The sequence below is a fragment of the Equus asinus genome, unplaced genomic scaffold (assembly GCF_041296235.1).
Source record: "Equus asinus isolate D_3611 breed Donkey unplaced genomic scaffold, EquAss-T2T_v2 contig_611, whole genome shotgun sequence".
NCBI lineage: Eukaryota > Metazoa > Chordata > Mammalia > Perissodactyla > Equidae > Equus > Equus asinus.
In genome coordinates, this window is record NW_027225307.1 from 39,564 (window position 1) to 53,223 (window position 13,660).

General features: G+C 39.7%; 1 protein-coding gene across 4 annotated transcripts in view; it reads right to left on the reverse strand.

Moving 5' to 3' along the window:
* The window catches only part of LOC139044122 (serine/threonine-protein phosphatase 2A regulatory subunit B'' subunit beta-like), a 40,352-nt gene extending 36,105 nt beyond the window's left edge, over positions 1-4,247 (reverse strand). For all 4 annotated transcript variants that reach the window (XM_070503672.1, XM_070503673.1, XM_070503671.1 and 1 more), the window contains exon 1: positions 1,071-4,247. In XM_070503672.1, the coding sequence (XP_070359773.1) occupies positions 1,071-1,418 (348 nt within the window). In that variant the 5' untranslated portion in view covers positions 1,419-4,247. The remainder of the gene's footprint in view (positions 1-1,070) is intronic.
* Between the last annotated feature and the right edge of the window lie 9,413 nt (positions 4,248-13,660).

Genomic DNA, 13,660 nt, shown 5'->3' on the forward strand with positions numbered 1-13,660 from the left:
CCTGGGCGAGGCTGGAGGGATTTCCGGGTCTCCCACACAGCCCAGTGGACCATCAGGAGAAACCCTAACTGCCCCACATCTGTTTTCCTATCGTCAAAGCAGGACCCGCGTGGGGCAGATTCCACTCCTGGGTCTCCAAATGCAGGCACTTTCCTTAAAATCTAGGGACAGACTCACACCTTCCCCAGCTGCAGACAAAACTTCAGAAGTTGGAAGACACAAGACAGGAAAAATTCCCAAGCTGTGTAAAAGCTGAGATATGATCCCAGAAAAACTCCCATTAAAATATCAGCAGAAGGCAGGTCTTTTTTTCCCCCAGATGGCCCGGTCTGATTGGATGTCATTTTTTTTGGCCACAACAGGACGTTAAGTCCTGGCCTACAGAAAAAGTGCGGGTGTCTAACTGCAAGAGGTGAGGCGTTCAGGAGCAGGAGCCCCGGCCCCAAGCCCTGTGGCCCTGCCCCCAGCACCGGCCCAGAGCTGAGGCGAGGACAAGATATGCCACGGAGAGACCCCTCGAGTCACAGACAGACTCTGGGGATCACGGGCTGTCTGATGCTTCCAAACGACTGGGTCCCTCAAACTAACTCGTAACACGTCCAAGGTGTAGACACAGCAGGTCTTACTCCTCTGAGCACACACAACCATGGAGAGGGTGTCTACACGCCAACTACTCACTATCAGCACCGAGCCATCCACTTGCCCGGCCCATGTGTGCAGATCCCCACAGCCCAGTAAACACCATGTGGCCGAGAAGGCCAGGCGTCCCACAGGGCCGTGTCATCACGGAGATGGCCGTGACCATGGGCCAGGCTTCCCACCGGGACCACAGGGTCAGGTCCCCACCCGAGCCAGAACCTGTCCACGCGCTGGGGGCTTGCATCCTGGCCACACCGCGGCACCTGCCGCCAAAACTCCAGCAACGGGCGAGCTCTTAGGAGCTCTCCCAGCGACTTCACGCGGGACCCACGCTCCCTGCACGGGTGGGTGCGAGCAGCCCCCGCCCCCCCCACACCAGGGAGGGACTCGGGAGGGACCCGGGTGGGCCGGGGGGGTGACATGCGGCAGACCTGGACCTGCTGGAAGGCCTTGAGCCTCTTCTTGAAGCGGGAGGGCAGCACGAAGTCGCAGCCGCGGGCCAGTGAGGCCAGCTCCTGCCTCAGGCTGGGGTCCTGGCACAGCGACGGCTCGTGGAGCCGCATGTCGGCTCGCGTGGGCCGCCAGGGCCCGGGCCAGGCACCTCGCTCTGGCTCTTGCTCTCGGGGCTGGGCCTGGCTGGGGCCGCTGGGCTCGGGGCGGCAGCTGCGCCCGGCAGGACGGTTGGGGTGGCTGGGCTCAGCGCACTCCGTGCGTCGCTGGCCAGGCGCTGTGGGGGCCGGCCCAGGCGGCGCGCGTTCCACAGGCTGAGGAGGGCACATGGCTGGAGGAGGGGTGGCAGGCCACCCCTCCCGCGGGCAGGCGGGCCGGCGGCTGTGCAGGCGGGAGGGGACAGCTGGCGCGCCCTGACCGAGCAGCTCTCTGCGCGACTGCTGAGGGTGCGGGAGGCCTTGCAGGGGGCGGTGTCTGCAGGGACCCCGGCTGTGGCTCAGTGTGGACGCACAGGGCACAAACAGGTCAGCAAGGACAGCCGATCTGGGGCAGATCTGGGGCCGCCTGCCAGCGCTCGCACAGCGGGGAGGTGGCGCTCTCCCCAGAAGCAAAGCCTGCCCGCCCGCCCACAACTAAAGGGGACCTGCCACAGGCTCCTCGCGGAGGAGCGGGTTCTACGCTGAGGCCCCAGCCTGGGACCCAGATGCAGCCAAGCAGCTGTTCCCTCCCTGAAAACGCACTGGGAACAAAGGGGTCTGCCCGCCCCAGCTTCCCCTGCTCGTTAGAGGCTGAGAAAACATACTGAAGCTGCAGAGGACACCGGAAAGTTTTCTCTTCAAAAATCGGGTGAGGGGGTGAGTATTCTGGCTTCTGTAGTCTTGGTGCCGGTTCCACACGACAAAACGTAGAATGTCAGGACAGGGCAGAAAGTACCACAACATACAAGGTAACAATATGGAACGACAGTGTGGAACGTCACGACAAAGTACCAAGTAACCAGAACGTCCAAAATAACGACAGTGCACAAAGTACCAACAGGGCAGAACGTAACCACAATGCAGGATGTAGCGCTAACGCACACCATAAGGTAGGAGCCAGTCACATAAACGTCAACAGGGCAGCAGACAGCAGGTGCACTGAGGATGCGGCCAGCGGACACACGGACACCCGGCACCTCCGCCCGCTCCCGCAGGAAGGACCAAGGCTGCAGTGGGGGCCGAGTCGCCTGGGCCCACGCAACTCAACAACAAAACATCAAACAACCCAATCAAAAAATGGGCTGGAGACATGAACAGACATTTCTCCAAAGAAGATATACTGATGGCCAATAGGCACAGGAACAGATGCTTATCATCGCTGATCATCAGGGAAATGCAAATCAAAACTACACTAACATATCACCTTACACCCGTTAGAATGACAAAAATATCTAAAACTAATACTAACAAATGTTGGAGAGGTTGTGGAGAAAAAGGAACCCTCATACACTGCTGGTGGGAAGGCAAACTGGTGCAGCCACTATGGAAAACAGTATGGAGATTCCTCAAAAAATTAAAAATAGAACTACCATACAATCCAGCCATCCCACTACTGGGTATTTATCCAAAGAGCTTGAAGTCAGCAATCCCAAAAGTCCTATGCACCCCAATGTTTATTGCAGCACTATTTACAATAGCCAAGATGTGGAAGCAACCTAAGTGCCCAGCAACAGATGAATGGATAAAGAAGATGTGGTACATATATACAATGGAATACTACTCAGCTGTAAAACAGAACAAAATCATTCCATTTGCAATAACATGGATGGACCTTGAGGGAATTATGTTAAGTGAAATAAGCCAGCAAGAGAAGGATAATCTGTGTATGACCCCACTCATATGAGGAATTTAAAATTATGGACTAAGAACAGTTTAGCGGATACCAGGGGAAAGGTGGGGTGGGGGGTGGGCACAAAGGGTGAAGTGGTGCACCTACAACACGACTGACAAACATTAATGTACAACTGAAATTTCACAAGATTGTAACCTATCATTAACTCCATAAAAAAGTGTTAAATGTATATCTTTTTTTACTTATCAAATACTTAAGGGAAAAAAAGACTACCCATTGTAGGACAACTTACTCTGAAGTAGACACTCTCACATATGGACAGTGGTAATAAAAGGATTTAGAAAACAACTTGGCAATAAGCCTTTGATCTCTTGAGTAATTCTGCTTCTTTTTATCTATACAAAGAAAATAATTCTTAATAAATAACTTTACTCACAAAAGATACTGATCTATGAGTTATTTACAACAGCGAAAACACTGTAAATAATTAAAATGTATAATAATGGCTAAATAAACAGGTATGCATAAAAGTCATACAATATCATACCATCCATTAAAAATAATTCAAAAAAGTTCAATTATAATATGGAAAATAGTTCACACTACAATGCTAACCAAAAATAGCAGGCTATAAGTTGTAGACAAAATATGATCACAACTATGTTTAAAAGCACATGAGGTAAGCCCTGTGGGATAGTGGTTAAGTTCACGTGCTCCACTTTAGCGGCCCAGGGTTCATGGGTTCAGATCCCAGTCTCAGACCTACACACCACTTATCAAGCCATGCTGTGGCGGTGTTCCACATACAAAATAGAGGAAGACTGGCACAGACGTTAGCTCAGCAACAATCTTCCTCAAGCAAAAAGAAGATAAGCAACAGATGTTAACTCAGGGCCAATCTTCCTCAACAAAAAAAAATACAATAGGGGGCCAGCCTGGTGGCATAGTGTCGTTAAGTTGGCAGCAGCCTGGGGTTCACAGGTTCAGATCCTGAGCACAGACCTAGCACCACTGTCAAACCACGCTGTGGCGGCATCTCACATAAAATAGACGAAGATTGACACAGATGTTAGCTCAGCAACAATCTTCCTCAAGCAAAAAGAGGAAGATTGGCAACAGATGTTAGCTAGGGCCAATCTTGCTCACACACACCAAAAAAAAAAAGGAAATAAAATAAAATAAAATAAAACTATTACAGTAAAATACTGTCAGAAATATTAATAGTAGGTGTTATCTAGATGATAATATTATAGGGGATCTTTTTCTACCTTTTCATATTATAAATTTATCGCTTTTATGCTGTAAAAGTTCTGTTTTCTTTTTTAATTCATGTAATTTTCTTTTATAGTTCATAAATGAAGATTGGAGATGTATGAGGTAAACTAAACTTAAAAGTTGAAAACTTAATTTTCCTAAGATTTTGCAAGGTAATCCACTCCCATTCAAGAAATTACTCATATGTGCATGTGTTTTTAGTTTTAAAATTATTGTATCTATTTACAATGCATTATAAAATATACAGCTCATTTATTTGTTAGTATCCATAATAACTTCAGTTATAAATCAAACAGTATTTGATAGTTAGCTTTTCACACCTCCTTTATTTACAAGTTTACTCCTTGCTTTAGTGTTAGAAATCTTATGTCCTTATTCAAGTAAAATTATAAGAAATTCTATCAAAATCTTCCAAGTATTAATTACATAAGCATATAAAATAAAGTCTAATTGTCTATAAACTTTTTATGCCTTGATTTTAGTCGCAAATGTGATACAGGCCCATACAGGTTTCCACTACGCTGCTGAATACTTAACCACTGCTTCCGGTTGTTAGGGTAAATGGTGGAATTTTTCTCAGTGGGTCCACGTGTCTTGGGTTTCCTTACAAAAACTTACCAAATTTTAACATGTGCATTTTATGCACACTGACCTGATTTAAACCTCATGAGAACTTTATTACAGGAACCTGAGGCTCAGAAAGGCACTTATTTGCTGAATGCAATAAGGGAGTTAAATAATTTGCACTTACAGCTACTAAGTGGAAAATTAGGAATTCTATCTCCAACCAAAGCCTACGCTATACTGCACCCCTTAGGGGAACTCCAGGCACAGTGACAAATATAATTTAATGAATAGAAAAAGTAGTTACCCTAAAAGATAATCCTCAAAAAACTCAAAATCTGAAGTACAGTTTCTACTGAATGTGTATCGCTTTTGCACCATTGTAAAGTCAAAAAATCGTTAAGTTGAACCACCATTAAGTTGGGAACCGTCTGTACTTAAAAGGACTATGGACAAACTAAGACGTCCATGAAAGTGCTTTCAGTTACTAGAGCATACTTTTCCAAAGTTTTTCATCTTTGTTCATTGCTATCTTTATTGTTTTATATACGCTCATTGATTTAATTTACTTTTTTAATAAGACACTTTATGGACACATGAAATTACCCGAGTTCTCTGGCTTTACTGCTCATGCTTAAGCCACTGTGCTTACCACACTATTTTCACTTGGACATAGCAGCAACTAAAGATAAGTCACTAACAATAAGAAAAGTAAATCATTTTAAAATCAATTCCTAAAACTTCCAACTAAAACTGGAACCGATCCTCACAAAGACCAAGACTTGACAGGCGTTACAAAAGTATTTCAAGCAAAGGACAGTACGAAAACTAAAGCCACAGACAGCTATGGCATTTCACATAGGACCATTTAAAAAAAAAACAAAAAACACTAACCAGTCAGCTACAGCCCATAAGGAGCTTATAAGTCCTCACTCCTATGCTCACAACAAGAAAAAAGATAAAGGAAACTGTAAATCAATAACATCTTAGAAAACTGAGGTCACAGGGCAAATCACCACTGAAAACACTGGAGACAGGCAGATACAGAGAATCACAGCTTATCTGGAGTGGGAACACTTCAACAGTAACTGACAAACTGTAGGAGACCAAGTATGGATCAGCCTGAGAGTTAAAATATCTTGGGGTCCCAGTTTTGGAGGGGGGCCCCACACTTTCCTGGGTTTTACGTCCAGGAACCCTAGGAGGTTTTCAGGTTTTCACAATGAAGATCTGAGGAAAATCCTCTTCTGCTTTGAGCAGGAGAAGGGGAAAGTAACCATACTGAAATATGCCCAGAACATTCTCTTCTTAACAAAGTCACACCCTGAAGATAAAGTACTTTAGCAGAGCATCATCTACCTGGAGGAAGAGCAATTAGGCAACCTCAGCCTCCACCAGCCTTCTTGTCTCACCGAAGCTGGGGGAGGGAGGGAGGGCTAAAAGACACTTTTGAAGGTCACAGTCCAGGGACTCAGGACCACTAGAAAAAAATGAGATTTAATCGTAAGATTACAGAACACTTTCCCTCCCCAACTGCTTATCACCCCATCAACAGGGATCCACCATAACAACAGTGAATTACAAGTGAGAATACAGCAAGATAACAGACTCTGTTTAAGAAGGAGTTTTTACTTAGGGAAATCCAAAGAAAACAGGAAGAAAAAAATTAAAACAAGGAAACTAGAAGAAAATGAAGCCTCTGTCACCTACGGGTACAGCAAATATTAAACACAACCCAGTTCCTAGTGAGATTAACATAAAAGCTCACACTAAAAGCCTGATTACCTCAGTTCCTATCACCAGAAATATCATATCTGGCTTTCAAAAAAAATTGCAAGTCATGCTAAAAGGCAAGAAAAAACACAATCTTAAGAGACAAAGACTGCATTAGAACCAGACTCAGATAAGACACAGGTTTTTGGAATTATAAGACAGGGGAATTAAAAATAACTGTGACTAGTATGATGAGGTCTCCAATAAAAAAAAGCAGGTAACGTGCAAGAATAGATGGGTAATATAAGCAGAGAGATGGAAACTCTATTAAATAAAACAAAAGGAAATGCTATAAATCTAAAACACTGTAAAAGAAATAAAGATGCTTTTGATGGGCTCATCAATAGACTGGACACAGGCAAGGAAAGAATCAATGAGCTCGAAGAGGAAAGAACCAGTCAGGTTGATGATACGTCAACAGAAATTTTCCAAACTGAAATGCAAAAGAGAAAAGAGAGAAAAAAAAGAAAACAGAAAAACTAGTAACTATAGGACAATTACAAAAGTTGTAACATACACATAATGGAATAAGAAAGAGAGAGAAAAGAGCAGAAGAAATGTTTGAAATAATGGTGGGTGGAAAATCTTCCAGAATTAATGATAGATACCACAGATGCAGGAAGCACAGAGAATATCAAGCAAGATAAATACCAAATATCTACACCGAGCTATATCATATGCAAACAGGCAAAAAAACAAAGACAGAGAAGAATTTTAAGAAGGCAGAAGAAAGACACCTTATCTAAAGAGAAACAAGGATAAGCATTCCATCTGACATGTGGTCAGAAACCATGCAAGCAGGAGGAGCACGGAATAAAATATTTAAAGTGTTTAAAGGAAATAAAAAAACCACCAAGCAGGAACAATGTATCCAGCAAAATGATCCTTTGAAAGCGAAAGAAAAATAAAGGCTTTCTCAAACAAATGAAAACTTAAAGAATCTGTTGCCAGGAGACTTGCCTTGCAAGAAATGTTAAAAGAAGTTTTTCAAAGAGAAAGAAAATTATATAGGTCAGAAACACACATCTGATAAAGAAAGGAAGAGCATTAGAGAAGGAATAAATGAAGGGAAAATAACATCTTTTATGTTTCTTATTCTTAACTTACCTAATAGCAAAAATGTATCGGGTGAGTGTGATCCCCTTACAGATAAGAGGAAGAATTGGGAACGCTCTATTATCAGGTACCTACACTATTTGTGAATGGTATGGTTTTATTTGAAAGTAGACTCAGACTAGTTATAAATGTATATTGCAAACTGTAAGACAACCAATAAAAATTGTTTTAAAGAAGTATAATTTATAAGTTAAAAGAGGAAAGAAAATGAAATCATATAAAATGTTTAAAACCAAAGGCAAAATGGGGAAGATAAAAAGAAAAAAGAAAACAAAGAACAAGTGCAATGAATAAACAACAGCTACAAACATGGCAGATATTAATCCAAATATATAAAAATTAACTTTAAATGTAAATGATCTAAATACATCAACTAAGAGTCAGAATGTGTCAGAGTGTCAGTGTGGATACAATCAGGTGTCAGAATGAATTAAAAAACAAGACTCAATTATATGTTGTCTACAAGAAACCCACTTGAAACATAACAATATTGGGGCTGGCCAGCAGTTAAGTTCGCATGTTCCGTTTTGGTGGCCCAGGGTTCGCCAGTTTGGATCCCAGGTGCAGACACGGCACCGCTTGGCAAGCCATGCTGTGGTAGGCGTCCCACATATAAAGTAGAGGAAGATGGGCATGGATGTTAGCTCAGGGCCAGTCTTCCTCAGCAAAAAGAGGAGGATTGGCAGCAGTTACCTCAGAGCTAATCTTCCTCAATAAATAAATAAATGAATAAATAAGTAAATAAAAATAAACATAACCATAGTGATTTTAAGTAAAGGGATGATGGGGGAAATGGGGACTTGTTGTTTAATGGGTATAAAGTTTCAGTTTTGCAAGAAGAGAAAGTCCTGAAGATTGGTTGCACAACAATGTAAATGTACTTAACACTATTGAAATGTACATTTAAAGGTTAAAATGGGGGCCAGCCCAGGTGGCCCAGTGGTTAAGTTTGGCACGCTCCACTTCGGCAGCCTGGGTTCAGTTACCAGGCACAGACCTCTGTCAGTGGTCACGCTGTGGTGGTGGCGCACATACAAAAAGAGGAAGATTGGCAACAGATGTTGCCAGGGTGAATCTACCTCAACAACAACAACAACAACAAAATGTTAAAATGGTAAATATTATGTTATGTATGGGTAGTTCACCACAATATTTTTTTAAAAAGTAAAGGGATGTATATTCAAGTCCTTTGCCATTTTTTAATTGAGTTGTTTGTCTTTTTGTCACTGAGTTGTAAGAGTTTTTTATATATTCTAGATAGTAAACCCTTATCAGATATATGATTTGCAAATATTTTTTCCCATTCTGTAGATTATCTTTACACTCTCTTAACAGTGCCCTTTGATGTGAAAAAAGGTTTTAATTTTAAGGAAATCCAAACTATTTTTCCTTTTGTTGTTTGTGTTTTGTGCATCTTATTTAAGACACCACTGGCAAATCCAAGGTCATGAAGATTAGCCCCTATGATTTCTCCTGAGAGTTTTATAGTTTTAGGTCTTTAATTTAGGTATTTGATCCATTGTGAGTTGTGGTATAAAGTATAAGGTAAGGATCCAATCTTCATTCTTTTGCATGTGGATATCCAGTTGACCCAGCACCATTCACTGAAGAGACTATCAAGAAAGGTATACAGTTTTTGTCAGGGATGATAAAAGAGCTCTGAGTATAGATGGTGGTGATTGTTACATACTGTGAATGCATTTAATGTCACTGAATTGCACATTTACAAATGGCTAAAATTATAAATATTGTGTTAGATATATTTTACCACAATAAAAATAAATGTGAGATACTACTTCACATCCACTAGAATGGGTATAATAAAAAAAGATGGACAATAGGATGTGTTGGTAAGGATGTGGAAAAATTGGAACCATGATACAATGCTGATATGAATGTCAAATAGTATCGTCACTTTGAAAAACAGTTCTGAAAGTTCCTCAAAAAGATAAACAGAGTTACCACATGACCCAACAATTCCACTCCTAAGTATATACCAAAGAGAAGAGAAAATATATGCCCAGACAAAAATTTATACACACTCATAATTCGATTCATAATAACCAAAAAGTAGAAACAAACCAAATATCTGTCAAATGATGAATGGGATATTATTCAACAATAAAAAGAAATGAAGTTTTAAGTCATGCTACAACGTGGATGTACCTTGAAAACATTATGTTAAAATGAATGTAGCTGGTCACAAAAGACCACATGTTGTATGATTCCTTTTATATAAAATATTCAGAATACACAAATACATAGAGATAGAAAGTAAAAGAGTGGTTGTTAGGATCCAGGGTAGAAGTTGTGAGGGGCAATGAGGCATGCCCACTAATTGGTATGGGGATTCTTGTTGGAGTGATAAATATTGTGGTGACTATACTAAAACCACTGAAATGTACTCTTTAAATGGGTAAACTGTGTGGAATGTGATTTATTTTAATAAAGCTGTTATTTTAAAAAAATGACGCACATTAACTGAATTGCTGATAGATCTTTTGACAGTAATTGCACTGGAATTTTGTCCTTTAATACAATTTCTAGCCCAAAGAAGAACGAGGGAGGAAAAACCTAACTCAAACTAAAAGATTTAACATGATCTGAAAATATTATTTGAATCCTGAGCTTTAAAAGGAATAAATAGGAAGTAATCAATCTGTAATTGCTTGAATTTTTTGCTTCAGCAGAGATTATAAAATTATGGAATGGAAATAGAAATTAAAATAATCTGTTATAAATATACATATTTTTTAACTTATCTGTCAAGACAATTATTTTGTTGCCTTTTGAGGCCAAGCAGTAGTGAACATTGATTGACTATATTAAAAATGAGCAGAAGCAGCACAAGTTCCTTCCACCAAGGATATCTCACCCTAGGATATCAACTCTTTAATGAAGCTCTGCTTTCTGAAAAATTCCACATTCAGTATTAAGAAAAAAACCAAGTGTCCACACTTTATGTTCATCAAGGGCACAAGGTTTTTACAATGTGATTTTACAATTTCTGTTCTCTATAATAAGATTTTTTGGCCTTCAACTCTACTTGAATCTTATTATTGTATTACTTTCTATTTAACATTAATTGCTTAATATTAATTTTGTACTGGGACACAGAAAGGACCAAAGTACCAGACAGTCTGGCAGGAAGCTTGTGCCACAAATAAGGGAAGTCAAATGGTATCTTCCCTTTTTAATTCTTCAGAGATCTCTCTAGAGATCCTCTAAAAGACCTAGACTTTTTAAACCCACGTGCTTCTCTTGACCCTTGAGAAATATTAACATCTTAAACTTCAAAAATTTCTGGGACTATAACAAACTTTTGTTCCTTTTCAAAAAGAAAAAAAAGGAGGGGAAGAGAAAATACTGAAACAAGAAATAAACAAGACTGGTGTCTATTCTACATCATCTCAAAAAATCATTCAGGCCTCCCAGCCATCTAAGGATATAAAAATTAAGTATATGAGACAACAGGTCACACCAGCATGGGTAACACAGAATAGTCATCTTAGAAGATTAATTTTATTTTTCTAAAGACAGCGTCCAAAGTTTACCACAACCAACATGGCATTACTGAAACCTAAGACCTTCTCTTTGAGTCCTCACACAAGATACATTAAAAGGTAGTCCTTCATAAATAAGTATCCTGCATACAAAGAGCCACGGAAAATCTCTTGAATACCACTGAAGATTTCTCTAAAAACAAAAAGGAGGCGATCCTTTTTTTCACAAAACCTTGGATCTAACTCATTTGAGTAAAAACTCAGAATAGCGGTTCTACATTTTGTAGAAGCCATCTTAAGACTTTGCAGAAGTAAACGGAAGAATTCATAAGGAGTTGATCAGAAGCAAACTAATTCTGTACGCCGTGCCTAACCATTAAAGTTACATGAAGATTAGCATAAAGAGAGGACTCAACTAAGAAGAAACAAGAGAAAATCAGTAAGTTCTGCAATTCTGATAGATGAGGAGTAGAATACAACCCAACAAACCTGTCCAACATCAGCTCTAATCCTCCTACCTCAAGACAACTAGAGTTCCTAGTCTGTGTGTACTCATTCTGATAGTTGAGCATCTTGCCCTGTACGTAAAACCTAATTCTCGTCTTACCACCCAAAACTACAACTCATTCCTTGTCACTCTGGTTAAACTTCCTCATTCATTTCTTTTCAGCTGATGGCACCGATCTCAGAAAACTAAAATTAATACCACTCCCAGAATGCAAATAGCCTATCTTCTTTAACTATTAAATGGTTTTCTTATAATTCCATTATGATTAATAAAAGAGATTCAGAAATGGCCAAAGATCCTGAGTTTCGAATTTTCCAGTCTGGTTTAACACATGAAAAAGTCATATGGGTCTGTTTTAGCAGGCTGATGCCTCAGGGGAAAGATGAGTCATAATCTAGGAGTAACAATATAATAAGGAAACAAGACTAATAGATATAACTTTCTAATGGTTGATGCTTTTTTGAAAATCCTTTAAAGTAACCGTGTAGCATTAAAATTACAAAGCAAAGGCAATTCAGGTCACCTTCACAAATATCTGTTGCCTGGAAAACTTCCATTTAAACTCTTCCCGAATTGATAAGGGTTTTAACCCCAGTTAACCAGTCAGATTTCACGTCTTATTCATGAGGAGTTAGATTCACTTAGTCATTTTACAATATTTACCAAATGCTGAATCTATTCTGGACACTTGGTATTGGAATAAAAAATATATTAAGACCTCACCTCAAGGAACTCACAATCTAATAGTGAAAAAAGGCTGTTAAGTAGCCCAGGAGTAATCTAGGGAAGAAAGGGGGGTCCGTCCCTATAACTATGAATTACCTAATGCTTTTTAAATCTTTGACTACACCTAATTTTTATACAGCTTCCTTTAGGGTTAAAACTCTTTACCTTATTTCCAACAACTGCTAACCTCCATTTTAAGAACCAAAATTTGCTAGAGGGTCAGGAATTTCCTGAAAGAATACCTTGGAAAAGCAAACACTGAACCACAAATGTTTCCTGTATTAAAAGAGAAAGGTGTAATGGTTTAACATAAAGTCAAGGGAAAACGTAGATCACTTGAAGGTGGTAAATATTTGCAAAGCTTAGATTTACCATTCCATTCAAGGCAAATCTACCCAAATTCAATACATTCTATTCACTTTAACACAAAAAGTAAACAAGTATTACTGCCTTTATTTTCTACAAAAGCATACCTTTAGGAGGTTTTTAACAGGATGAACTTTATTTTAGCTCAAAGGGAATGAATTTAGATTTAAGTAAGTTAAAAGACAAACTACCCTCAAATGAAGCAGAAATACAATTTTACTTCTACTCATTGTAACAAAATCTATTTTCCTCTAGAACTTGATTCAGAGTGAATTTATATCCCTATATATTGTCATACAAAGAGTACTTAAACCCAGTTTAAATAAAAGCCTTATTTCTCTTTTGGTAAAGAAGAAAGTGGAGAAAACCAAAATCTAGATTTCCTGAGAGAAAACAAAAGTCACGTTCCTATTCTATAGCTAAATATTTAGTGTCATAACTAAGCCCATCCACAAGCTACTATGGTAACCATTTAATTTGTGGACTACTACTCAATTTTGAGAGAGTGCTAAAAAGCAAATCTCTCCAGATAAAAACAAAGCTTATTTCCCTAATCAATAAAAACTGAATCAGATAAAATCTGCAACACAAGTGGCTATCTAAACAGAGTTTTGAAAAATATTAATTAAGCTCTGAAATAATATTAAGTTTTTTACACAAGCAATAAAACCATCATGCCAGAGGCAAAAGATATATAAACACATTAGATCATCTTCGAAAAAACAGTGTTTAGCTCATCTTTAGAATGTAGTGAACTCGATACTCCAGGTGATAGACACCTGAGAAGGAAGGTATGAAAAATCAGAATCAACTTATATGGTAACTTCCATACTTTGGGATATGTACATCACAGCTATTCATAGCTCTTTTCATAGAATTCATACCTAATCAATTCTCTCTCCAACTGTTA